Source organism: Rhyacophila brunnea, unplaced genomic scaffold (genome assembly GCF_057557595.1).
Source record: "Rhyacophila brunnea isolate RB1 unplaced genomic scaffold, BYU_Rbru_1.0 scaffold_15, whole genome shotgun sequence".
NCBI lineage: Eukaryota > Metazoa > Arthropoda > Insecta > Trichoptera > Rhyacophilidae > Rhyacophila > Rhyacophila brunnea.
This window is the reverse complement of record NW_028232806.1, coordinates 4941945-4968661: the sequence shown is the minus strand read 5'-3', so window position 1 is coordinate 4968661 and position 26717 is coordinate 4941945. Positions and strand designations below refer to the sequence as shown.

Below are 26717 nucleotides of genomic sequence, written 5' to 3'. Positions count from 1 at the left end.
CTTAAATCCAAACATAACGTTGACTTAAAAAGAAGTATTATGTATGACATTTTAATATTAAAATACGCGATGTCATTTTATGTAGCATTTTCCGTGAAAAGTATTCTTTATGCTGGCGTTCACGTCACGTTGCTCGCGGACGGAAAGCATTGTGTCATCGCGTTCGTGTGTTGCAAGTTTTCAATGGGAAGGGATGAGAGGGAATGCAGTGTTAAGATGCTGAAGCGGGGGGAAACCGCACGCCAGCATAAAGAATACGTACTCTAGTTGCTTGGGTAGCCAGAACAAAAATGTAATTAATATTTTGTATGCGGCCAGATTCAATTTAAAATAGAGAATCTGTTTATAGCCACCATATTTATGATTATGATAGTTTGGCATATTTGTGATCGTTCATCTAAATATATTTATAAATATCGTACGATTCAATTTATTATTGAGAAACAATAAGGACGATTCAGCTAATATTAATAAACATACATAATTTGAAAACACTTGTGAGAAATATTACCACTAGAAATAATCTTTTTGAAAAAGTAAGACACCCAGCAGGATTCGAACTAATGTGCTCTGACCACTAAGGTATACGTATAAAAGAATGTTACATTCTTAAATCTTATGGATTATTTGTTGAATAAGAAAAATAGTTTAATATTAATAAATTTATTAATTAATTGAAACGACGTTTACGTGGTAGAACTCGTAGAACTAGAAGAAAATAATGTTTAAAAAAATAAATATTTTTGTGAATTCAAATTTTATTGAGTAATTTATAGTATTCAGTTATATTATTATTATTTATAGTTGACCGTTCTGAAGATGGGTTTATAGCTCGAAATAGCTATCAACGTAAACTACTCAATTAAAGTAGAATAAATTTGATATATATTTTTCTTTAAAATATCGGGGTAGCCTGTTTTGTGTTTCCTGTCTTAGAGATACTCTGTCTTTTTCTAAGGAAATTTTCTTCAGGCTTAATCTAATATTCTCGTTCTCTGTTCTTCATTGTCAAGTTTAGTATTGCTCTGAAATTTAATATTTTGCCAATCAGACTACCCTAGGGCGGCTTTTCGATGCCTTCGAGTACCACTGGATAATTGCATCCATCCAGCGACTACCTTATTTATGAGATATATCATGTCTGACCCATCTCAATTTAAGGGCATTGTGTAAAATATCAAAGTACGATCTTTTAAAATTGAGATTGAAATGATAGAGATTCCACCGTACCGTGTCTGGAAACTTGTACGTTGCAGTTCGTCGTAACACACTTTACCGTGAAATGTTGTATCAGAAATATATGGCTGTATATTAATGACCGTCCAACCTCTTTGGGTCATACAGTACTGACATAAAATTCATGTCTGAATAAAACACGGTTCTTGTCGGTTTACAGTTTACAGGAAGCCGGCAGCAAACAAATGATGAAAATAAACGATACACTTACTGGATTATTTTTTTAGGTTAGGTTAGGTTTTCATCAGCGCTCGACTGGAGCGTTCAACTATTTTCTGAAGATATTAATATAGGTACTCTTTGTTTTCCAAAAATAAGTGTGTTAGATTTTTTATTATATGACCTATCTAGCTCAGACGGTCAAATTGTTTTTTCCACGAGACAGAGCGATAATTTTATCGATTTCATGAACCGGAACGGCGCTCCGGTGCGTTCCGATTAATTTTGAGCCCTGGTTTTCATCCTTGAATTCATGAATTTTGCCAAAATCAGCTATGAAAATTGAATTAATGTTCATATTGAATCTAATAAAATTGGAGACCGTATACTATTATACGGTTGTCTTTTTCCGATAAGAAAGCTCACGGCGAACTGTGCCACGGTGAAATGTTTTTTGTACAATTTACATATAACCCCACCGCACAAGGTTATTGTTGGTGAACCAGTTTTAAAACAATAATGCAATAAAGAGATAAATAAAACATTATGTACATGAGTTATTTAATAATCTCTCTCCACAGTGTATGGACAATCGTGTTTTCAGGAAACCCCGGCAATTCAAAAACGAAAAGAATACGCAAATAGTGCCAAGTATTTTTATACTTACAAGAGCATTGTGATCGTTCTGCGAAATAACAATAGAGTCGATTTTCGCAATACTTAACTGCATCCTCAATTATTATTATGCGATTTAATTTTCTTCAAGATGCATTACTGTCAAATTATGCAACGGCATACCAACACAATAAACATTGACAGATTTAATAAAAAAAATATATGCAGTTTTTGTAGACTATCCGACAAGACAATGCTGCAATTATTACTGTTGTAGGAGGGATTTAATGGGTATGTGACAAAAAAGTTTTAAGCAGACATGTATTATTATTTATGCTAAAGTGTACTTACCATCAACAAAAAATTCATACACAGCAAATTGTAAATTATCAAAAAAGTGTCTCAAATTGCAAGCTTCGTATTTTTCCGCTAGTTGCCTCTAGTAGGTAAAGACTTCGTTCATAGAATAATGTCGAATTACGTTATTAAGGGCGATGCTTATACCAGCAGAGGCACCCAGCGGAAATATACGAAGCTTGCAATTTGAGACATATTTTTGATAATTTCCAATTTCAACTGTATTAATTAATAAATATGTATTCCGAAAACATTAAAAACATTTTTTCTAGTCAAAGATAAACTTACAATTATAAAAAAAATGTGAATTTGTTACATATTTATGTCACGAATAACGTTATTATTACAATATATTTGTGGTCATAGTTATTATTAAAATTTAGGTTATTAAATTTTCAATTTTTCGTCGTTTAGATTTTTGACTAATTCATCGTTTTAATATTTTTTATATTCACTTTAAAAAAGATCGATTTTTATAAAAATATAAAAGTGTATAATTTGAAATCCATTTAATTACCATGTTTTTACTAGCTCGTATTCTTGTTTGTCCTGTTCAGATTTTTTCTTCTTTGTCCAAGATTTTTAACTAACTTTCCGAATAGCTAGACATTTGAAACTTTTTGGATACATCAGAACACGACGGGAATGCATTCTTTTAATACTTTTGACCATCTTTAGGCAGAAATGAATTCATTTTCAGTGAATTCTGTTTTGTATGTTTCAGAAAAAAATCGTAAAAAGTAAAACACTATTATTGGTTTCTAAGGGGGCCCTAGCAACAAAATTATTAATATATACGTTATTATGGAAATCAATATGATATGTCAAAATGACATTTCAGTATTCTATATTTATTATTAATACATAGGATTGTCAAGTTTATATGATTCAACAGAAAATTTAAAACGTGGTATATAAAAAGTTCTTTTTATCTTGTAATTATTTTTAGTTATCTTAAACCTTGTATTTTTTTTTAAATATTATAAGCAAGGGGTCCCAACAAAACCACCCGGTCATTGCCGGAAAAGCAATATTTAGAAATGAGACAATTTTTATTTTTCCATAACATTATATTTTAGATACACAAATAAAAAAAACATACGAATAAAAATATAAAAATATATAAATTATTTAAAATTAAATTTCAATATTGTATGCTAACCTTCTTAAATATTCTAAATTAGAAATACTACCATACAAAGAGATTAACTCTTTCAGTCTTTCGTTTAGTTGGATATATTTACCCATTCTTCAACAAATTACACTGATTATAGTAAGTATGTAAATTTCTACGATACGCAATTCGAAAAATTACTTGTTTTTTTCGGGCGGTTTTGTCTAGGTTAATTTGTCTGGGCGGTATTGACGAGCACTGATACGGGCGGATTTGGCTTAGCGGCAATGTCTGGGTGGCAATGTTCGGGTGGTTTTGTCGGGGTGCCTATAAGCAAAGTAAGAAAAGGAAATAAAAAAAACATATTTTGACCACTACATTAATGAATTCGATAAATCTGTTTAAATGTATTTTACCACGTTTTTCTCAGCTCATAATCTTGTTTGTCTGGTGGTTGTTTATCCAGTACAAATCTTGCAATCGATTTTTAACTAACTTCCCGATTAGCTAGATATTTGAAACTTTTAGAATATATCAGAACACGATGCCAATGCATTCTTTTAATACTTTTAGCCCTCTTTAAGTAGAATTGAATTCATTTTCAGCTAATTCTGTTTTGTATGAAAAGTTATTTCAGAAGAAATCCGTAATCCAATCCACTAGTATTGATTGCTAAGAGGTAGGTCGTCCTAGCAACTAAATTATTAATATATACGTGCGTTACTATGGAAATCAAAATGAGATTTTAGTATTCTATATTTGTTTGTTTGTTTGTTGACAATTGCCTTATTTGTCCTAAATTATTAATACATAGAATTTTCAAGTTTATATGATTCAACATAAAATTTAAAAACGTTCTATATAAAAAGTTCTTTTTATCTTGTAATTATTTATACTGCGGATCAATGGAATTCGTTATAATACTGAGTTTAAAACATAATATTATGTCTAATTAAAGATTGCCATGTTATTTTTTATTAGCATGTGAAGTCAGACACCATTATTTTGTTGACACGATACGTGTGTTGGGCGTAGAATGATAAAATCGATATTTTTTTTAAAGAATTTCGACCGACACAATGGGTCACATTCACACATGTGGGAAATATTTTTTTTCTTATAAATGTTTGCCAATAATAGACTCGTAAATTTTCTAAATCTATACAAAAAAAACTGCTTGAATTGAGAAATTGAATGGTTGACTTTTGAATAACACAATATTAATTCTAAAATGACCAATATATACCTAATTGGATTTTTTTCTATGGCTGATTACCTCACATGTTGCCAAAATTAAGTCAAACTGTGTTAAGATATATTTTTATAATAGCATAGCAAAAAAAAACAATCATTGGCATTGGCCCATTCAGAAAGAAATATTTCATTTAACAGAAACTACCAGGTGGCAGTGCAACCTGTCAAAATTTTTGTCGATGCGCTCAATACTACTATTTAACTGCAAAGCAATATAGGATCGTTATATTCACAGCTAAAGAACGCGTCAATTTGATTATCAATATAGATTGATAGATATTTCTTTCGATAAAGCCGGTGTATTTTAAGTGAAAAAGCGTGTGGTCGAAATGCATATACGTGATTAAGTGCAGCGCGCGTGACAGGGATGCAACTTGAGTGTTCTATTTATGCGATCGCGCAACAAAGACACAAACTATTTCACATGCAAATGTTCGTGCGATAAAGAAAGATAGACAGCTTATTGTTGGATATGCATACCTTTGTCAGACAGACAGATAGTGTGTGTGTTTGTACAGCATTGGAGCATTAAAAAATATATTTCATTTAATATACAAATACTACAATAAATTACGAGGTGGCAGTACCACCTATAAATATTCTTATCGATGCGTTTAAAAATACTATTTACCAAACAGTGGTACTACTTTGATATCATAATTATGTAAAGCAATATAGATTAATAATACTCATAGCTAAAGATTTGAATACCAATATAGAGAGATAGGTATTCGATGAAGCCGGTGTATTTTAATTGAGTAAGTATGTGACCGAATTTTCTATTTATTTGAACGAAAGTTTTGTTACTAACAATCGGTTGAACATGTGACCCACTATTCATTTTTGGGAACATGGACCAATGACAAATGGGACCTGTTTGAGTAAATAAAATTATGTGTTGTTTAAGTTATTTTATTGCCAGTATACCTGTATTGAAATCAGTCAGACCTTAAGAATGGAAGATACTGTCTGACAAGATTATCTGAAAGAGGAAGCAGTGTCAAAAAGAAATAGCTTAAGCAAAAGTGGTTGCTAATGGACCTAATAGGTTGATTAAGAGGGTAACAACCATTTTTTGTAAAACAAACATCTGTTAATACAAACCTCCACTCAATGATGGTCCATATGATAAGTAAGTGTGTGTTATTGTTATTAGTTCGCGAAACCATTCATAATTATTGCCAAATAATTACGACTCGAGATATCGTCAATCCACTGCTAGATGAAGGCCTCCCCAAGCTCTCTCGATCCTGTGTCATTCGCTGCGACGTATTTCCGCCGAACTTTACCAGTTCGTCAATTCAGCGGCCTTTAGGGCGACCTTGTGGCCGTTTCGTGCCCCTTGGGTACCACTGGATGACGGCATTTGTCCAGCGGCCGTCCTTTCGGCGAGAAATGTGCCCCGCCCACCTCCATTTCAGCTGTTTGGCAACGTCTATTACAGATATAGACGTTAGATAGACAATAGACGTTGCCAAACTCGAGATATAAGGAGTCATATACGCATTACGTATTAGGAATTTTAAAGGCAGTTCGATTTTTGAATTAAACGATCTTACATTATAGTTGTATTGGTAACAAGTGCATTATTTTTTTCTTCGATTGGCAAAACCAAAAATAAAATGGCAGTCTGTGTTCTGATTTGCTGTCTTATTATTTGGTTACATAGTCCACGTACGCTTTTTAGGTGTTTTCATAATTAAATTTTAAAATATTGTAATGTATTATTTTTGGCTATCTACATTAAATTGACGAGGCAGTATGTATTTAAAACTAAATTTTAAGTGGTTGCACTGTATTGAAAATCGCATAGAATACATAGAGGATATTCGTGGCGATGGAGGCTTTAAATCCGCATCGGGATGTAGCTTGTGCGAATGATGATGATTTCATTATAACTAACAGTTAACTTTGCATTACGTCAGTTAAGTTAAAAAATGTTAACCTTGCAAAAACAAAATGATATCATTTTTATGTTACGGTCGTTGGTTATATATGATGAGGCTCTAATTTGTCACGGTAAATGTGTGAAAAAAAACGTAACTATTAATTTATTATCATTCATTACACAACCGACCATTTTAACTAACTGTTAAATGAAAGCCTCCCTAAGTCCATAAATTTTTCAATTACACTTATTGAGTTATTATTATCACTTCTGTAGTGAGTGTTATCCAAATTTGTGATTTGGTTTATTGGTATTTTTTTCAATCAGTCAGCACTAGGGTTTCCAATCCCGGGATCCCGAGCTATTTTCGATACCCATGAATCCCGGGATTCATAAACATAATCCCGAAACCTTCGGGATTGATTTTTTTATCAACTTTTATGGAAAATAAAATAAAAACGAAAATGTAACAGAAAAAATATTTTTTATAACAAATAACTACAACAGAAATAAACTGAGTTTGAATGAAGTTTGATTTATACCCATGTGTAAGTTGCCAATTCATTTTATTTTTTCATATAAATTAATAAAATTGAGAAAGATTTGAAAAAAACAATGCTTAGCACTATTAACAAAGTAATTCCACCATGATCTTATACGTTTTACGGCAGTTTCATATTTGGCTGACTAATTAGATTTATGAAGCGGAAAGGCCATAAGTACACCATGATTTGCTTTACTATTTTAAATCTCGCTAACCCATTCATTAAGTCTTTACTATCAGAAACAGCAATATCATACTAAATTCCATTATTATTTATATTACAATATTATTTACTCCATTAACCCTTAAATGCATGATTTTTCCGATTTTTATTAAAAAAATATATTCATATGTAGTTGATTATCTAAAACATGGGAAAAATAATAAAAAAAAAAAAAAATATTTTTTGGATAAATTTTAATATAAAAACCATTTGTATTCATATGAATACACCATGCATTTAGCTCATAAAAGTGAAAGTTTACAACATGAAATGGAAAAATTGAAAGACTTAATTAAAACCTTATAATTATAATATTATAAATCAAATTCTTATAATTACTAACAAAACAACTTATAATACATTATGGAATAATTTAAAACAATTTTTTGCTTGATTAAAACACAATATGATTCCACATTTTTTACAATATACTCTAGATTATCCTATATGATAGTTATCAAAATACACGATATGATTAATGTTTTTTGAAGCATTTCTTAATAATCTGACGACAGTATTCCCATTTTCTCCCAGGCCTGGTTCAGACGGAAGTCTGTTTTTTGCCTCATTTTCTTGTCCAGAGTATATCTCAAATAGGTAGGCAAAGTCTGACACATCACACAGCACAAACAACTTGAAGCTTCATTTATTTGGCTTTTTAGGCATGTACTGCTTCATATAATGCCCAATTTTTGACGAACACATTGGTTCATCTACACACAACGTCTGCTCCATAGGAATTTTACAGAACATTTGATTTAATTTACCATAAATAGGCCTAATTAATTTATGTAGCCTATCGTGGTTAGAGTCAGTTCTGGGAAGAAGCGTTGCATTTTGGTTCAGCAGAAAGTGACGAATCTTTTCAAATTTATTTATAGGCATTGTTGATTTTATTGGTTAAAACGGATATACATCTGATAAATATCAACCAATATCAACGAGTGCCAGGATATCGAAAGACAGACACGAAAATAATTATACCTATATACTGCCTTATGTCAATACAAGAAACTCTCACTGGCTTACTCGGGTCTTTTTCAATGGAAAACAAATTCGTTTGAGCAACTATTTCTTCAACTATATCATCGGTAAAAAAATAAGTGAAGAATTGGTAAGGTGTTTTGAGCTCTAATATTTCTTGAAAAAGTGATGTGCTGCCTAAAAAAGATAAGCAGGCTTCATCCAGTGTTATATTTTTCCTTTTCCATAATAGTTTTAGGGGATTAGTTTTTGAAGGTGGAAGTCTTGAAGTTGAAGGTATTGGTTGATCATAGGACTCATCCATTTGCAATGGTGGGTCGTCATTTGGATCATAAGTGGAAACTTCCGCTTCGTCATCTTGCATCCTCCAACTATCTCTGGTCGAAATCCCCAATACTGTCATCGTCACTGAAGTCCATTCCATTCTCACTGTCAGATAAGTTGTTAGCATACTCTTCAAGTTCCTTGTCAGTTAAATAGTGTCGGCGAGCCATGGTTGATCTAAAAAGGCCAAAATATGTTTACAAAACTTAGCTTCCTATGTGGTAAATATTACCCGTTAATGCATGGTGTATTCGAATGAATACAGACGTAAATATCACATTATTCTAGAAATATACAAAAAAATCTGAAATATTTTATAAAAATTTGCTTGACTGACCTTCATTCAGTATAAAATGATTTTTTATAGGACTGGAAGATCTATTATTTCATAGATATAGCACTGCAAACATGGAGAAACGTCACAATCCGATGAAATGTCAGATTGGTGTGGTTAAAGCGTAATAAAAAATAAATTTGTGTCATCTGGTTGTCAAACGTGAAACTAAATGGAAGCATAGACTTTGATAATGATTAAAAGTATTACGTCAACACTAAATCTTGGAAGATTTAGACAATAGATGCCATATTATGCCGTGTATTCGTATGAATACACCATGCATTTAAGGGTTAAACTTATGTATTTCCAAGATTGAACGTATACAATATTAACAATAAATGTCTTAAATAGTATAAATTATACTAGATTTATTTTTGACTGATTTTATCAATGTTATTTGTAAATATAAAAAATTTATATTATCAATGGAAAAAATGCTAATCCCGGGATTGTTAAATTGTAATCCCGAAATCTCGGGATCAGAATTTTTGCTCGGGATTGGATTCCCTAGTCAGCACGTATATAATATGATATATATTTCTGTAAGATTTCAGATCTTTTATGTATTATATAATATGTATGCAGTGGTGAAAGGTGGAGGTAGGCAGTTAAAATCTGACATAAATTGTGCACGCTAAACTTTGTCGGTCATATGTATTTGTTTTCATTGAACTAAGACTACAAATTACAGATAGTGTTGTTTAGTTTTTTTAAATTCAATTAAACTATAAGTAAACCAGCTCTATGCAGAAAACACAATGTCTAAATTGACCCCTTCTAATAAATAAATAAAGAAACATAACAATGTATGCATAATATTGACACCATTTAAAATATCATGGCTATATAATTATAAAGCTCACTAATCTTCGATCGTAGTGCTAATGTTTACTCATACTTTGAATGCAATAATATGGTAACTGTCTGTAGAAAATGATTTGAACCAAATATGCAATCGAAAATTCGCATTGCATTTGAAAATGATCAATAATAATTAGGACTGCCATCATAATTCGCAATTCAGTGCTACGGCCTGTATATAGTCATCCTTGGGATCATAATAAATATATATATATATATATATATAGGATAGAACTTTTATTTAATTCTTTAGTTCGAAGCAGACTTGAGAGTAGGTCTATTGTTTGGGCACCGCATCAGTTGAAGTATGGCCTTATGGTGGAGAAGGTACAGAAGAAATTCTTGAGACTCCTTTACTTGAGGTTGTATGGATACTATCCGTGGCATTATCCAACTGACTTTCTCTTAGGCATGCTTACATACTGCAGTCTGCAATTTAGAAGACATCTTTATTTAGCTACGTATTTTTTTCGACTTATACGAGGTATAAATGAGAACTCTGCCATTCTGGGCAGTGTTGACCTGTGTGTCCCTGATAACTATCTTAGAAATAGAGACCATCAGTTGTTTATTCTCCCAAGATGCAGAACCAACCTGCCACTGGTAATGCCAATTGGGAGGGCGATAACTATGTTCAACGAAATTGCTTTGGGTGTTGATATATTCCACCCACGTGAGAATAAGTTTAGGTGGACGTTGTTTTATAAATTCTTAAAATAGGGTCTGCTTAACTCATCCGGTGTACTTCCTTGTACATATCTAATTTATCTATTCATCTATCTCTTTTTTTATGTAATACTGTTATATTTATATATCTTTGTTTCTAAATGTCATGTTGTGAACATCTTCAACTTATAATTTGTAATGTCCACAATATGTTAAAAAAATAAATAAATTGAAAATTAAATTGAAATAATAATAATGATTATAAAAAATGTTTTGCTCTTCAAAATTTGTTGCTGTTTTGACATTATTACTATCGCCTTTTCCCTCTCTTCAGCCTTCACACACATTAATAATAAATTACATATTCTTGTAATAAATTAAGTTATTTAATATCTTAAATGATTATCTTTTCAGATTGCTTCTGGCGCGTCCGTTCCGGCCGACGTCTATCGTCTGCTGCAGCACGAATTGCCATCGTCGCCACGGGCATCGGTCACTGCGAGGCAGAGTGCCTGAGGCTTACGGCATTCACCTGCAGAGCATTCAGTTTCAGGTAAACTCCATCAACTATTCAATAAGCAGAGCTTATCTTCACATATTGCATATTAAAAAAAAATGATTTTACAAGAACAACGAAAAAATATGATAAATTTATTTACAAATTACAACCATTCATAGTCAGCGATGTTCAGCATGCCACATTCTACATAGAGGCGACAAATTTTGTTCAGATAAACGCTATATGTTATACTTGCTTGAGTTAAAAAGCCAGAAAGCTTGTCTAGCGGATCCACAATTAGACGAGAATTTCTCACGTCGCCAGGCATCCTCCAGTTTGCTCTTAGTTTGAACCTAGTCCTCTCCCGTGGTGTAAATAAGAAAAATACGATATTTTGACAAAATAATAAACTAAATAATAATATGTCTGTTGTTCCCACCATTGTTCCCAGAATTTACCATTTTACACCTCTTGAGTATAATATTTTTATTGTTTATAATTACTAGTGATCTATTATTAGGTTTTGACGATTTATTATACGCTTATAGAGTGTATTATTATTGATAAGGTAGGCCGTTTTTTACAAACATTTCAACTATTCATAATAATTGTTGTTTATTATATTTTTTTTATTGTGATCCTTGACTTAATAGGTAGGTGATAAAGTTTTACCTACTTTATTATATTGATTTGTTATATAAGTTAGAGTTAATAGTATTCGTCGTCAGTGTGTATTTACCTTTTGGTGATTGTACATAGTACTTGAAGACGCCGAAAGGCGAAACCCGGGTCGCAAAAAACGACTCAAATGGAATAGTACAAAACTTAAATTCATTAGAATTTAAATATGTCTGCATACGAACAGATAAAATATCGCGTTTACCTGTAATGATCGCCCCATCAAATATAAACATTGGTTTCTCCATCACGGAGAAAGCGATCAGAAAACAGGTAGCAGTCGGAACGTCTCGGGAAGCGTTATTGAGCGATTGTCCTGCTAAATTGGTTGGGTCGAGTGTCAGTCACAATGTTTTTGTTCTGCGCTCAGATTTTAAATAAGTACACAAAATAATAGTGCAAGCGTGGATGAGGCATTGTTCATTCCATTTATTTATCGCTTACTACTATCTTTGGCTTTCGGGCATTATCTCATATGTTAAAGATAACGTCACAGAGTAGTAAGATCTTTTCGTTATATTTACTGATAATATTTTATACTCCATACAGACATGGTCCACCAACGATCGGCGAAATCCCTGAGAACTGCCAATTGACCGACTGGCCACGAGCATCTCTGGCGACAGGCGCGCTCTCACAGGCCAGATCCTGTGAACTCTATGAAAGAGGAAGCTATGGAAGAGGTTGCGAGGCTGATCCATTCTCTTTGGACTCTCCGAACGCGTTGAGGCCTATTAGCGGCGCAGGAAGACCTAAAACAGAAGAAGGTGAGTTATTCAAATATTATTATGACATTAATAAAAGCTGAAGGAGTCGATGGGATGAGGAAGAATGTGGTGGGATGTACAACTTTTACAAGTGCAGTTCTTGGTAAAATACATATTAGAAAAGTTTGTGCGTGGAATTAAGGAGGCCTGAGTTTGTCTTCCTTTTATAGGGCAAGGACGAATTTGGTTAATATGTTAACCACTGACATTATGGTCTGTAATTGTAATTCTGGTCATAGTAATGATACCCATATAGTATTTCAAAAGTTTATCAAAAATACTTTTTGGTTAATACAAAAACCAACCGTCTTGAAGTTGGCATTAGTGGCTGGAAATCAGTGTGTTTGTCTATAGTCAAGATATTAACCATTGCCCATTTAGTGTTGAAGTTGAGTTTAGTGTTGTTAAAAATATTTTACCATAATATTAATTATTAAGATTTTGCAGCGTAGTTTTTTTAGTTATTTCTATTAAGATAATAATGTATTATTGTAATATATTTTTATTTTTCATGAGTACATTTGGGATCGGGAAATTTTTCAATTTCTTTATTGAAAAATAGTACATTTTTGCTTTATTCATTAAATAATCCTCAAACATTTCAGAGGTCATTTTAATTTCTTCTATTTTGTTTCAGCAAACATGAATAAAAATACATATACCTTCGAAGAACTTGATAATATGAATAAAAATATTATTTTTGAACTGCTTGATGTCGTACGTGTCCGTTGGTTAATATGTTGACCAATGGAAATTTTAGTTTCTCTGAGTTATTAATAAATATAAGTTATTTTTAATATCAAATTTACTCCATTTATGTCTTAAGTATTTCAAAATATCATGGTTCAGTTTTAAAAGCAAAAAATAATAGATAATTTACCCTATAAAGAGTTAATAACAACTAGTCCTCTTAATTTTTTTATTGGCGACTAATTTTGTGGTTTAAATTAAGGAATCTCCACTCTGAACAGGTTTATGTGGTCCTCTTAGAATCAATGCGGTGATGTAATGCCCTTTTATAATCATTACAGAATGCTTCCTACAATACGACACATCGGCCAAGTTACTTCCGGAGGCTGTGAGGATCGGTGCTCGTCTCCCAACTGAGGAAGCTTGCAAGGAGCACTGCGCTGCCCATGGAAGATATGGAAGAACCGCTAGAAGCCATGGTCCTCCAGCTTCCAGAGATTTCAGATGCATGAGCTTCAGTTATACGTGAGATAATTAAAAAAATGATATATAGACTGGGATTCATACTATTGTTGTACATACTACAAGTTTGTATATCGTCGGTGTTTTGTAAAAAGGGCAAATCAACCATTTTGGCGAAATCGAGATTTTAATGAAAATACAGTATGTACTCCACTAGCTTTGTTGTGTAAAAACGGCGAATTTGTATCTACACAGGAAAGTACATGGAAACGATAATTAATTAAAATTACGAAATAAAAAGCGAATGTGAAATATTAGGCCTTTTAAAATATTATATAATAATACGTATTATAATGACAGTATTGTTTCTAAGCTTTATTATAAACTTGTTAGATATTTATAATTATCTATAGGTAAAAAACAAATAAATGTCAAAAGTTAAAAATCCTCCTCCTGTAAAATAGCATTTTGGTTAATTCGCCCTTTTAACAAAACACCGACGATATTATATCTGATAAGATCACACGGTTTGAAATATAACTACAGAGAATTTAATGATTTTTTGAATTTTGATGGCAAATATTCAATGTTTTTAGTATAGATGAATTTTCGGCAAATAAAGAAGTAAATAGGTACGTTGACGCAATAATAGATGGCGGTTATGATATTTTAAAATTTGATTTGCGTAAGATCTCCAAAATAAATATGGAAATTACTATGTTTCCTCCTGAGAGTATAAGGGCATCTACAGAGTGGAGGTTATATCAATGACGAAGGGTGGACGTGGCCTGTTTAGATTCGACATAAATAGTGCACACTAAACTTTGTCAGTACCTAATATGTATTTGTTTTCATTGAACTAAGACTAGAAATTGCAGATAGTGTATGTTAGTTTTTAAAATTCTATTAAACCCTGCGTAAATGAAGTCATAATTTTATATAATAGCGAATAAATATATTATTACAAATTACAATACATAAATAAAATACAAATATATATATAAATAAATCATATATAATTTTAGATATTTTATAGATAGAGGAATATTTTTAATCTATTATGGTTTGGTATAACGGCCCACATGCTCAGCGTAGGTCAAAATGGAGATTTTATCCTATTTTAAAGCATGATCCTGGACATTTTTTAAACGTTGTAGATAATCTATTTATATAATTTTGAAGCCTTATTATCCTTTATATTTATTTTAAACATTTGACGACTGCATAAAGTATTTTTATTACATAAAATAGTATTATTTTATACCTCTCACTATAATGTTTTAAAATATAGTCATATTTCAGTACATCCATCTGCAGTGGTGTTAAGATTTTTTAAGTTTATTAATTTTTAAACGCATTTAAAAAACCATTAGTAAAATTAATGTTAACATTATATAGTGTCATATTTATGATAAAAAATTATATTTTACAATCTTTGGTCAAAAAATGGGCACGATTAACATATTTGAAGATAATTCTAAAGATACTAATTATAAGCTATGTCTTTGACCATTAAATCTGATAAACATCCTACGAATAATGATTGCTTTATAATAATTATTGACCTAAGAATAAGGTATTATTTTTTTGAAATACGCCATTTCTATTGGCATTTCCCAGTGATTAAGCTACAACATACGGCCGTAGCCACAAATTGACAAACGATAAATGAAGTAGGGAGTAAGATACTTATTAAGGTCAATAATTATTATAAAGCATTTATTAATTGAATAACGTACATGCGATTTTTAAAACTTGTACTTGATATGAAGTGAAAAACAAACAAACAAAAAACAAGAAAGCGAGTTAATTCTTTTTTCAAAATCGTCGAACGCAAAAGTGCAAGCATTGAATTCGATCGAAGCGCCACCTTGCGGATTTTTTCCGAACTAACTTTCCATACAAAACAGAAGTAACTTAGTATTAAAAGAATGTTCCGTCATCGTGTTCTGATATATTCTAAAAGTTTCAAATGTCTAGCTAGGTCGGGAAGTTAGTTAAAAATCGATTGCAAGATTTGTACTGGACAAAAAAGAAAACGTTTTTAATAAAAACGTCGTAAAATAAAAAATACGGCCGTTTTACCAACTAAGCCAATTGTGGTTTAAAATAAATTTATACTTATAATACATTAAACGAGATCAATAAAGTAGTAGGTATCTAGTAGTAATGAATTATTAACTAAATGTCGTCTTTTTTAGCTCTGACCCTCACCTTCCTCCGAACAAAGACAATTGCCTTCTGAGTGATATCAGACTACGAGACTTGGAGCCAGGACTGGATTACACTCCATCCGAAACTCATTGGCTCTTTGCGTACAATACCTTTGATCCAGCTTGTCATGCAGGTGGATTTGCCGCTCATCACCACCACGATCATACAAGGTAAACAGTGTTCAACTTGTATTCAATTTTAATGAACTATTTCTTTTATTCAACGAATAATTCACAAGATTTAATAATGTACCATTCTAATTATTGAACATACATAATTCTGAAAACACAGAAAAAATCGTTTTTCGCAAAAAGTAAAACACCCGACTGTTTTTATTTATTGACGTTATACTTCTTTAGGCGCGTTTGGAAAATCAGATCAGAGTGTATTTTTGGCATGTGCATGTAACACATAATTCATTTTTTCACAGAAAAAAACGCACTCGATTTAATTCGAACCACCGATTGTTCGGTTATCAGCCGAACGCACTACCTTTACGCCACAGTATGATACTGCAATTGTGACGATTATACAGTATAATATTATAGTTTAGAATTGTTCCGTTGCCTAGGCGGCGAATTTATTATTGTAAGCCATTTGCGTAAACCTTAGGCCTTACGTAAACAAACTATTAAACGTCAGAGTGACATTTGGTACTTTCAAAATAAAAACAACAAGAAACCATTATATAATTTAGTAATGTAAGTTAAAGTGTATAGAAATAAACCAATGGCGCTTCAATAAGCGGCCCGTTTTCTTACGTGTGTAATTTAACAAGATAATTAAGAGCTAGTCGAAGAATCTAGGTTATCACAAGTTTTGTTTTTGTTTTGTTACGCCAAAGAAGTACAACTTCTAATGCGCGGACATAAGTAAACACACCGATTTTTGTTTCATATCTATTTTAATATTTATTACATAATTAATCAATCAATACGACTATGTCCGATCCTAGTAAGATCATATGGGCCTCCGCGTAGTGGAGGTTTGTATTAACAGATTTTGTTCTTACGAGAAATGGATGTCAGCCACTTGCTCAACCTATTAGGATGAACAATATGTGCATTTGCCAAGCCCAAGATTCGGACCTGGGATCCACGACACTGCTTTGGATAAATGTAACTTGTTTGCCATATATTTAGGTTTTATTGCCTGACCATCATGAAGTACCGTGCTTCAAAACCTTGATCCATGGCGATCGGTTTTACAGTTCTATAACTTGAAAACACCTCAGATATATACCCAATTATTTTGTTTACCTATATAACAAGTATGTTATATATTTTCAATCGAGTTTTGTTCTTTAAAACCCAAAAACCGACGAATCTTATCGATAACAGAATCGTGTTGTTGTTTATCACTTTCCGTCGGGATCACCATTAACTGTAGTTGTTTGGTTTTTTAAGTTGGTATGATGCCCAATTATTAAGTTTAGTTTTTTATGGATACATATTTGACATATAAACACAGAACAGTTTTTATAGTTGTTTATTGTTTCGTGTTTATTTTAATATTACAATATGATAGTATGGCTTTATTATTTTGGTAGTTGTATGTATATTGCGGACAAACACAGAATGCTATGTACGATTATTCAATTATTGAGAGATTATTTTTGAACTGCTTGATTGAAATGTTTGATATCGACTACTCGTTATATCTAATATTATATAATATGATAAATTTTAGTGATGAGTGTTTAATTATCGACTAAGATCGTTAGTTCTATTTTATGTTGATAGATGTTACTATAATCGAAACTCGAACTGGAGCTATTGTCCGGCAACTTCATCTTGGCTACGTGGCAAATCTGTGAACTACGTACAGCTAATCGAACTTCCGGTTTCAAATTAGGAACGCCCCCAAATTTTTCATTACATTTTTGACACTTCGTATTTGACGCATCTATCAATTTACGTAATTTGAAGCTTTTTATATTCAAAAGATGTATAATACAATACGAAATGATGTTCGAATTATTATCAGTAAACTTTTGATTTATTGCGAAGAAGAAAAAGAGTCGTATTTAAAAGGTGAGCCTATACAATACTTTCAACAAGCCCATTTTACGGGTTCCTGTCATGTCAGGTATGTCAAAATTCAGTGTTGTAATACTAGAAATATTTCCCCAAATACTGGAAATTATGTTTGTATATTATAAAGTTATGTGTATCGTAATCTATTTTATTAATATTTTTAGACGTATAATAATTAAGTATAAATGATCATTAGTTAGTTAATGAATTGTCCTATTTTTTCCTAATTTTTAAACCGATAAGTAGGTACATATTGTTTTAAAATTTATGTAAGGTGGATATAATTTAATTTATAGAAAATTATTTTCACAGTATGTGTTTCTACAACAATTTTACTAAAAATACGATATAAAGACATCATTTGTAAATTATAAAACATGTGATTGGGTCATCAATATAATATTGAATATGTTATATCTTTCACTTCTACTTTTTTACTCATAATTTGTATTCTAGTTATTTAATTAATAAATACCTGCAACAATATTATCAGTTAATGTGGGTTCAATGATACATTTCCTTCCAAATTAAATAATTACACTGTAATAATTAACCTAATATAATAGTAATAATTAAGAGGTGAAATTATTTGAAAAAAAAATTCTATTGATATATATTGAACAATAATTAGACTTATAAATTAATGTACTTATAAACTTACTGAGAATAGAATTGATATAAACTTAAAACCTAATTTCGCGGGATATGTTTTCTCAAAAAATGACAACACTGTGAAATATTCTATACGCGATAAGAGCGACTTCCTGTTGTTGCCTAAATAATGTTGTCGTACAGTATATTATGGTGGATGGGTTTCGCAGCTTTGAAAAAATATACTAATATTTTTGTATGCTTTCAGCTTTGAATCGGATCCTTATGGTCCGCCACCTTCTGGGGGCTATCCACCCGCTGGGCCAAGTGGTCCCAGTGGTCCACCGCATGCGATTGGTCGTCCAAGTCCCGGGGGATACCCTGGAGGTCGACCTCCTCATTCCGGGCATGGATCAGGAGTCGATGACTTCCCTAAGATTGATTATGATGGTACAGTAAACAAACAAACCATCCACAAATAATTTATAATGTTTGATTACTTTAAAGCATGTAATGCAACGAGATATTATTATATCGTCACCTAAATACTACAACTAGATAACTCTGATTTGGTCATTGTTGGGAAAACGAAATTTAAACTTTACTTGATTAAAAGATGGCCAATTTTGAAGCTCTTATTTTTTGACTTATCTATATAATATATATTGTAATCTTATGAAATGTTTACCATCATACGCATTTCATGATGGATTTGCCATTTTTAATAGGCAGCAATTTCACAAAAAAAAACGCACAATATGGTATACAGTATACAGGGATAAACTTAGCAAGCAGCTTAAAATTTCTTCTAAGCACCCTAAAATACATCACAATAAATCGTCATAACAATACTACAACTAGATAACTCTAATTTTGTCATTGTTGGGAAAATTATATTTAAACTTTACTTGTTTAACATAACTCTAGGCTATAATTTATTATTTAAAATAAAAACGGAAAAGTGTGCTTGTCTAATTGGGAACAATTAAATAATGTTCAAGTGTATGAAAAAATATTATAGATATATTATTTTAATTATTTAATGCATTTATGATTTTAAAATTATCTAATTTTGTCAAACACAAAATTAAAACAGTTTCCATTAACTTCTGACTTACCTAGTTTTATCATTTTGTGGAGAAGCAAATGTAGAATCATATTATTCAATGGCTATCTCAAAAACAGTGCAACTCAAGTTATCTAGTTGTAGTATTAATTGAGATGACGATATATTTAAAAAATCTATGTATTGCTTTTCTAAAGAGGAAAGACTGACACTTTACTGCTGGAATATTATTTTCCTGTTACACGATTATACCCTTAGTAAAACATTTAAAAAACTTACCCTTAAAATCATCTTAAGTAAAACTGAGCCAAAAATAGTAGGTAATACGTTTCACTTTAACTTAATGCCTATATAACCTTTCAGACCTCGGCTTGGACACGTGGTCCCATTTTACGGTGTCCGGTTGGCCATGCAGAGCTGGCACCAAATGCGCCAGGAACAAGATAGCAGGTCACTGGAGCTGTGAGCTGGATGGAGGTGAGGTCGGATCTTGGGATTACTGCTGCAGACCAACGCATCGCTGTGGACACTCCTCAGGGTTTGCCCATCCCTGGTAAGGCAGATAATTTTAAAGATTATATCTCCATTTTTTGTCTTTGACAGAAATTGATGTAGATTTTTTGCCGAATGGAATAAAATTAATTAATTACCTTCAAGGTTAAAAACCAAATTAATTAAATTCATATTATGTTGTGAGAATGTCGGTAAATAATTAGATTTATCGAATTTTATGAAATTAAAAATAATATCCAATATACAGAAAATGGACCAATGCAAGTACCTTGCTGTACACCAAACGTTTAATAGCTTTATTTCACATGAAAAACTCAACATTTTATATAATACGTGGATAGTAGGTACTACTAAATGCTTCGAAGAAGAAAGTTTTATCATAGTCTTCAAAGTTGGAAGAATTCATTGGGAGATCATGTAGCAAGAATGGACAGTGTTCACCTGCTGAAGTGTATCCTGGATAGTGGATAGTAAACCAAATGATTGGAAAGTGACTGGTTTGTTCAAATTTCGGCGGTTGGATAGTGTCAACAAGGAAGTTAATGCAACTGGTGTAGACGCCCGCAGAACACTGCAGCAGGATAGGATAAATGGATGAAAGTTAGGACTTTCTCAATAGTAGGTTAAAACCCGGATGATAATCAAGAGATGACTTAATATTACTGACTGCACAAGATATAATATATCAAATATATTTTAGGTGCTACGTAGGTGATAAGAGAGAACAGTGGCGTCCTTGCAGTGACAGATATTATCCGTACGCCAATGCAGGACTCACTGGAGGAAGACCTCCAACTCCAGGACGCCCGAACGGCTATAATGATGATAGAAACGATATTTCAGGTAGGTACCTAATTAAAATAACGTGGATGAAAGATTGAGCATCCGGACCCCCCCAGGAATGAAAAAAAATACAAATTATTTAAGTGAATGAAATATTACTTCTACGTCTTCTTCGTCAGGACCTCATGCCTGAGAATCGTGATTTTGATGTTGTGGCTGCTAAACAGTCTTCTTAATAGGTTAGCTCCATTACTCTTGGCATTCTAAGATACGCGCGGCATGTGTCATTGATTAATTGGGGCAACTACCTGAAGCATTCAATGTTTGCTTTAATATTCTAACTCGGTATATCGACACAAACAGACACTTACGATCCTAATAATTAAAACTATTAGGCTACCCAACCACTTGTGGATGCGACAAGTTGGAATAACTCGTAGATATAGTTGAAAGCAAAGTGTTTATCGTTTGACTAAAGTGTGGAGTGTCTGGGCATGAAGTATGTACTCGGAAATCTGTAGTAGGGGTATATTTGAATGCCAGTGGTACCTGATAGATGATGTTAACCACGCCCCTTCAGAAAACCGTAAAAAAATATTATGGATTTCGACATGGACCCCCTTATACTTACCATTTTCTGTTTATACGTCACAATAACTCGTAGGTAAGCACCCGTAGTTATAGTTAAAAGCCAGGTATTTACCACTAGAATCAAAGTGTGGAGTGTCTGGGCATGAGGTATGTACTTAGAAATATGTAGAGGTAAATATGGATGCAAGTGGTACCTGATAGATTTTGTTAATCCCGCCCATTTCCACCGCCTTAAGAAAACAATTAAAAAATATTACGGAATAATTTCGAAATGTACCCCATATTAATTTTCCTGTTTGCGCGCTTGTATGTAACTATAAAAAAATGTTTCCACAACATTCGAAGGATTACGAGTTTTTTTATTTTTATTATTCTCAGGTCTTCATGGTTCAGGCCCTCCACCAGCTGACGCAGATCGAAGATATTGGAATGATCTCTACAAAGATGGCCCTCAGTCATTCTATGATGAAAGACGAAACCCTAGCCCTGGTACGTTAATATTGTAAACTTTTCTGAAGGGAGGTAAGTGTTTTTTTTTTACACTTTCATATATTTTTACCATAATAAGGACAGTCTTACAAGAGTGGCAGCTTTATGTATGTGGACTCCCAAGTTGGTGACAGCTTTGGAGGCAAACATTCGGAAACTTTACTTGTGCGATGAACTCCTATTGAGTAGGTATTAAAATAAAGTACCTAATACGAGTTATTGTATTTGATTTGTATACTCAGTAAACACTGCGTTTTGCACAGTTTAACGCGTGCGTGCTACATGTGCTCCTGTATGGCTGTGAGATATGGTATCTTAAGCGTCAATTACATTGAGCTTCTTTACGAGCTGTTTGTTGGCGAATTTATAATCTGCCTGTAAAGTTGCCCAGTGTAATCATCGAAATGTTAGCTTGTTCGATGATTACACTGGGCGACTTTACAGGAGGATTGCTCGTAAAGAAGCTCGATGTAATTGACGCATTACTAAGCTTCAAAGGTCTCGGCTTTTGAGCTTTGAGAATCGATGTCTCCGCTGAATCTTAGAGGTACATTAGTAAGACCGCATTACACACACTCGAGTTTGTGTGCAGACACAGCAGCCTTCAGTGATTGAGGTAATCACGAAGAGACGTTTTAAGTGGCTGGGAGATGTGTTCCGGATGCCGCCAAAGAATGCGAAACTTTTTACCTTTGTGGCACAGTCACTAAGGTTCAGTCGTCATGGCCGGCCGTCCCTTACCCTTCAGCGGTGCTACAAAAGCAATCTACGCGCTGCATGTCTAGCATGTCGAGAAGCGCAAGAGTTGGCGATGGATCAAGAGAAGTGGCGTGAATTTGTGCTTGCCCTATGCTCCAATGCTGGGTCCGTGACAGGGTGAAAGAAGAAGGAGAAATACTGATGATGTCACCCTCTCATCAGGATTCTGATAAAACTTCCACTGAAGTAAATATTTTAGATACATTATAATATGATTTTAATATAATATTTTCTTCTTCACAGGTTATGTCCGAGTGCCAACAATTGACAAGAACCGTATAAGGTATCATCATAACTACTTACCAGATAGACCGTCATCATCTCAACCTCAATGGGTTCCAGTCAGACTACCTAGTGGCCCCGGTGAAGATCCTTCAGGGTCTGGATTCCTTGATCCTCCGAGGCCTGGTGGCTTTGGTGTTGCAAGGTGATAATATTTTATATAATTATTATGAATATATTATGCTTTCTGTGCCGTATCCATTATTGGATGTCAGCGATGAGTTCGGATATTTTCTCCCCATGTTCTTATCGGTGATTTAAATAGGGGTGAAGTGGTGGGCTCAAATCTCTGAGATTTTTGAGCTATGACGGTAATCTTTTTCGGGATTCCGTATGATAGGATGCCAATTTTTTTGTTTTTATTTCTCTGATTATTTCATTTTCATCCTCATATTGACATTCAAAACTTTGAGTTTCCAGCTGATGAGAACCACGTCATTTTGGAAACTTTGTTTCAGTGAGTGTTGATACCTCCACTAAAAATAAAGGATTATCAAATAAGAGATATATATTATTTTTCAAGTTGCTCTAAAGCCTAATCAGAAAAGTTTCGACGCACCAAATGATCATTCGGTTTCAGTTCTTGTGTTAACGGTATTTTATACATGATAAAACATTCTACGAATAATGATTGTTTTATAATAATTATTGACCTAAGAATAAAGTAGTATTTTTTTGAAATACGCCATTTCTATCAGCATTTCATTCCAACAAATGAAATGGCGTATTTCAAAAAAAATCTACTATAAATACTTCTATAATGAAATACTAATATAAAGGTCAATAATTAATTATTATAAAACAATCATTATTCGTAGAATGTTTTATCACATTTGAATGGTCAAAGACAAAGCTTATAATCAGTATCTTTAGAATTATCTTCAAATGTGGTAATCGTGCCTATTTATTGAATAATAAAATGCCCAATTCATGTGAAATTTGTGACCACAGAGATTATAAATATATTTTTTTTATCGTAAATATTTCAGAACTATATAATGTTAACATCAATTTTACTAATGGTTTTATAAATGCGTTTAAAAATTAATAAACCTAACAAATCTTATCAAAACTGCACATGGATGTACTGAAATATGTCTATATTATAAAACATTAGATCGAGAGGTTTAAAAGAATACTATTTTATGTAATAAAAATACTTTATGCAGTCATCAAATGTTTAAAATAAATATAAAGGATAATAATGCTTCAAAATTATATAAATGGATTATCTACAAAGTTTTAGGAATGTCCAGGCTTATGCTCTGAAAATACAATAAAATCTCAATTTTGATCTACGTGGCGCACGTGGGCCGTTAAGGTTTAGGCTTTATTTGGTACACACCTCAGTTAACCTATTAATTTGCAAACCTTTCCACTATTTTCAATGAGAAATATCGTCGATGTTGTTGAGAAGAACTCCCTTTACTTTGTTTCCTTCTATATCTATGGAGAGATTTACTTAATAAATTATAGTATTGTTTTTGTTAATATTTCAGATATTGGCCAGTAGCTTATTTACACAAAGATTCTCCACCAAATTCAACGTATTACAAATCAGATAGAGAGACTGGCAGAAATAGTATCTCTCGTAATGATAATAATAAGAAACCAAGTTCATCAGATAGACCAACCATTGATAGAAGAAATGACGATACTGGAAGAAGGGACTCGTATGATGACAGGAAACCAGATAAAAACGATGGAAGTAAAACTCAAGTACTTTCCATAGACTCTGTGGATAAAAATCGGAATGGAAGAGACGAAGAAAATAAGACTAACCAAAGTGATCAAAATCCAGATGACGATAAGTTGGTTCTTGTATCCACTAGTAATTCAAATAAAGGTTCCGTAGATCCGATGGACAAAAGTGGAAGAATCGTCAAAAACAAGTTTAGTGATACTTCTGAAGATTCCAAAGAAAAACTGGACGATAAACTTGAACGTTTTACTGACAGAAATGTAGAAGTATTCACTGTTGATGAAAATTTGAAAGTTGGTGACAAAGATGCGAAAGCAAATCTTGAAAGATTACTTAAAGAAGAAAAACAAATCGAAGAGATTGGAAAAGCATTTGCAAGAAGAGGAGAAGATAGAAAGAGTACTGTTGTAGATAAAAGAACACAGAATATTGAAGACTTTAAAGAAGATCCAAAAGATAAATTTGAAAGAATTTTCGTACCTATAAGTTTAGAAAGTAAACCGGAGAGAATTACTAACGGTAGACAATCTAAGTCACTGAAGAGTCAATCTGAATTTAATGAAAGCAGCAAGAGACCAAATTTTAGTAGTGTCAGTTTTATTATGGACGATGAAAGATTTATAACGAAAGCACCCGAAGTTGTAGATGATAGAAAATTTGAAAGTATTACATCTTTCAGAGATGCCAGTGAACGATTTATTCCGATCGGTGATCTTAATAAACAATCGATTGCAGAAAGTGAAGAAATACCGATATTTAAAAACAAACAGACTTTTAAACAAGAAGAAGAAATTAAACAAGAGAAATTGATATTGCCTAGTCATGAAAAAAAGTACTCACAATCTGATGTAAAAGACTATTCAGAAGAGATAACTTTAATACCATCATTTAATAGATCTGTAAAGAGTTTATTTTCAGCAATTCCGCCAAGCAATATAGAATTTAAGCATCGACCATTTGAATTGTCTCTTCCAGAAGTGAGTTTGCTAAGAAACTATGGCAAAAGCGAAGAGGTTTATCCAGTCAAAAAGGAAATAGAATTACCTGCCAAATCACTGGTGAGTAATGGACAAGTTTTTTATGAAGCAACACAAGAAGAAAACGTTGGTAACAGTAGACCATTAGGACACATAGAAAGAGTGGAATTGAAGGATTATGGCGTAAGTGTCCACACAGGTGGTGGAAAGCCTGCTGAAAGTACTACAAAAAGTTCAAAACGAGGTGATATAGAAACATCATCAAAAAAAGATGATGATTATTTCTCACGATCTTCTGGTTATGGATTTAGACCAAAATCAAAAAGCAGTACAAGTGTATATGCTGATTTTAAAGCCAGTCATGAAATTGAAGATTCGAGAGAAAAGAAACCAAAGTTGACAGATCCCGAGCCGGAAGATTCAGATCTTTTAACCAATGAAGACAGTGGAAGAAAACTCCAGCAGTTTGGCGCTAGGACTGGAAGTATACGAAGAGTCGAACTTCCAGTTGTCTCAAGGAATTCCACCTCCAATCGAATCATTCGGCGAGGGAGAAGGAATTTTAGAATCAGCTACGATCCGAGTGTTGTCAGAAAAAGGCTCTTAGAGAAACAGAAAGCTCAAAGTTCAGCAGAGAAAAGTTCTTAATAATGTGTTCTTTAAATTTAATAATAATTATGATTTGTCATTTGCCTACACGATTGAGTCATTTGTGTTGGACCATGTAAATCATATTGGACCATCTTGAAGTGCATATTAATATGTAGGTACTTAATAATAATAAATATGATTATGTAATAAAATTAATCATTAAGTATATTATCTAGTATGTACTAGATCTGAAATTTCTCTTTATCACATTCCTAATAATCACAATTCTCTCTCGGGATCTCTACATTTCGCCATCGCTTTATACAGAATAATTACAAGATAAAAAGAACTTTTTATATACAACGTTTTTAAATTTTCTGTTGAATCATATAAACTTGACTTGACCAGCTTAAACGATCAAAAAAAAATTAGTACTGGATAGAAATACTGAATAATGAAATGTCA

At 32.5% G+C, this 26717-nt stretch overlaps 1 protein-coding gene across 1 annotated transcript in view; it reads left to right on the top strand.

Moving 5' to 3' along the window:
- The window catches only part of LOC147074832 (uncharacterized), a 59127-nt gene extending 32682 nt beyond the window's left edge, over positions 1–26445 (top strand). Inside the window, exons 6-15 of the mRNA XM_085943003.1 lie at positions 10977–11115; positions 12289–12506; positions 13538–13721; positions 15860–16042; positions 18768–18949; positions 19929–20118; positions 20779–20921; positions 21831–21941; positions 22944–23127; positions 24482–26445. Of these exons, the coding sequence (XP_085799129.1) occupies positions 10977–11115; positions 12289–12506; positions 13538–13721; positions 15860–16042; positions 18768–18949; positions 19929–20118; positions 20779–20921; positions 21831–21941; positions 22944–23127; positions 24482–26309 (3362 nt within the window). The 3' untranslated portion in view covers positions 26310–26445. The remainder of the gene's footprint in view (positions 1–10976; positions 11116–12288; positions 12507–13537; positions 13722–15859; positions 16043–18767; positions 18950–19928; positions 20119–20778; positions 20922–21830; positions 21942–22943; positions 23128–24481) is intronic.
- Positions 26446–26717: the final 272 nt, after the last annotated feature.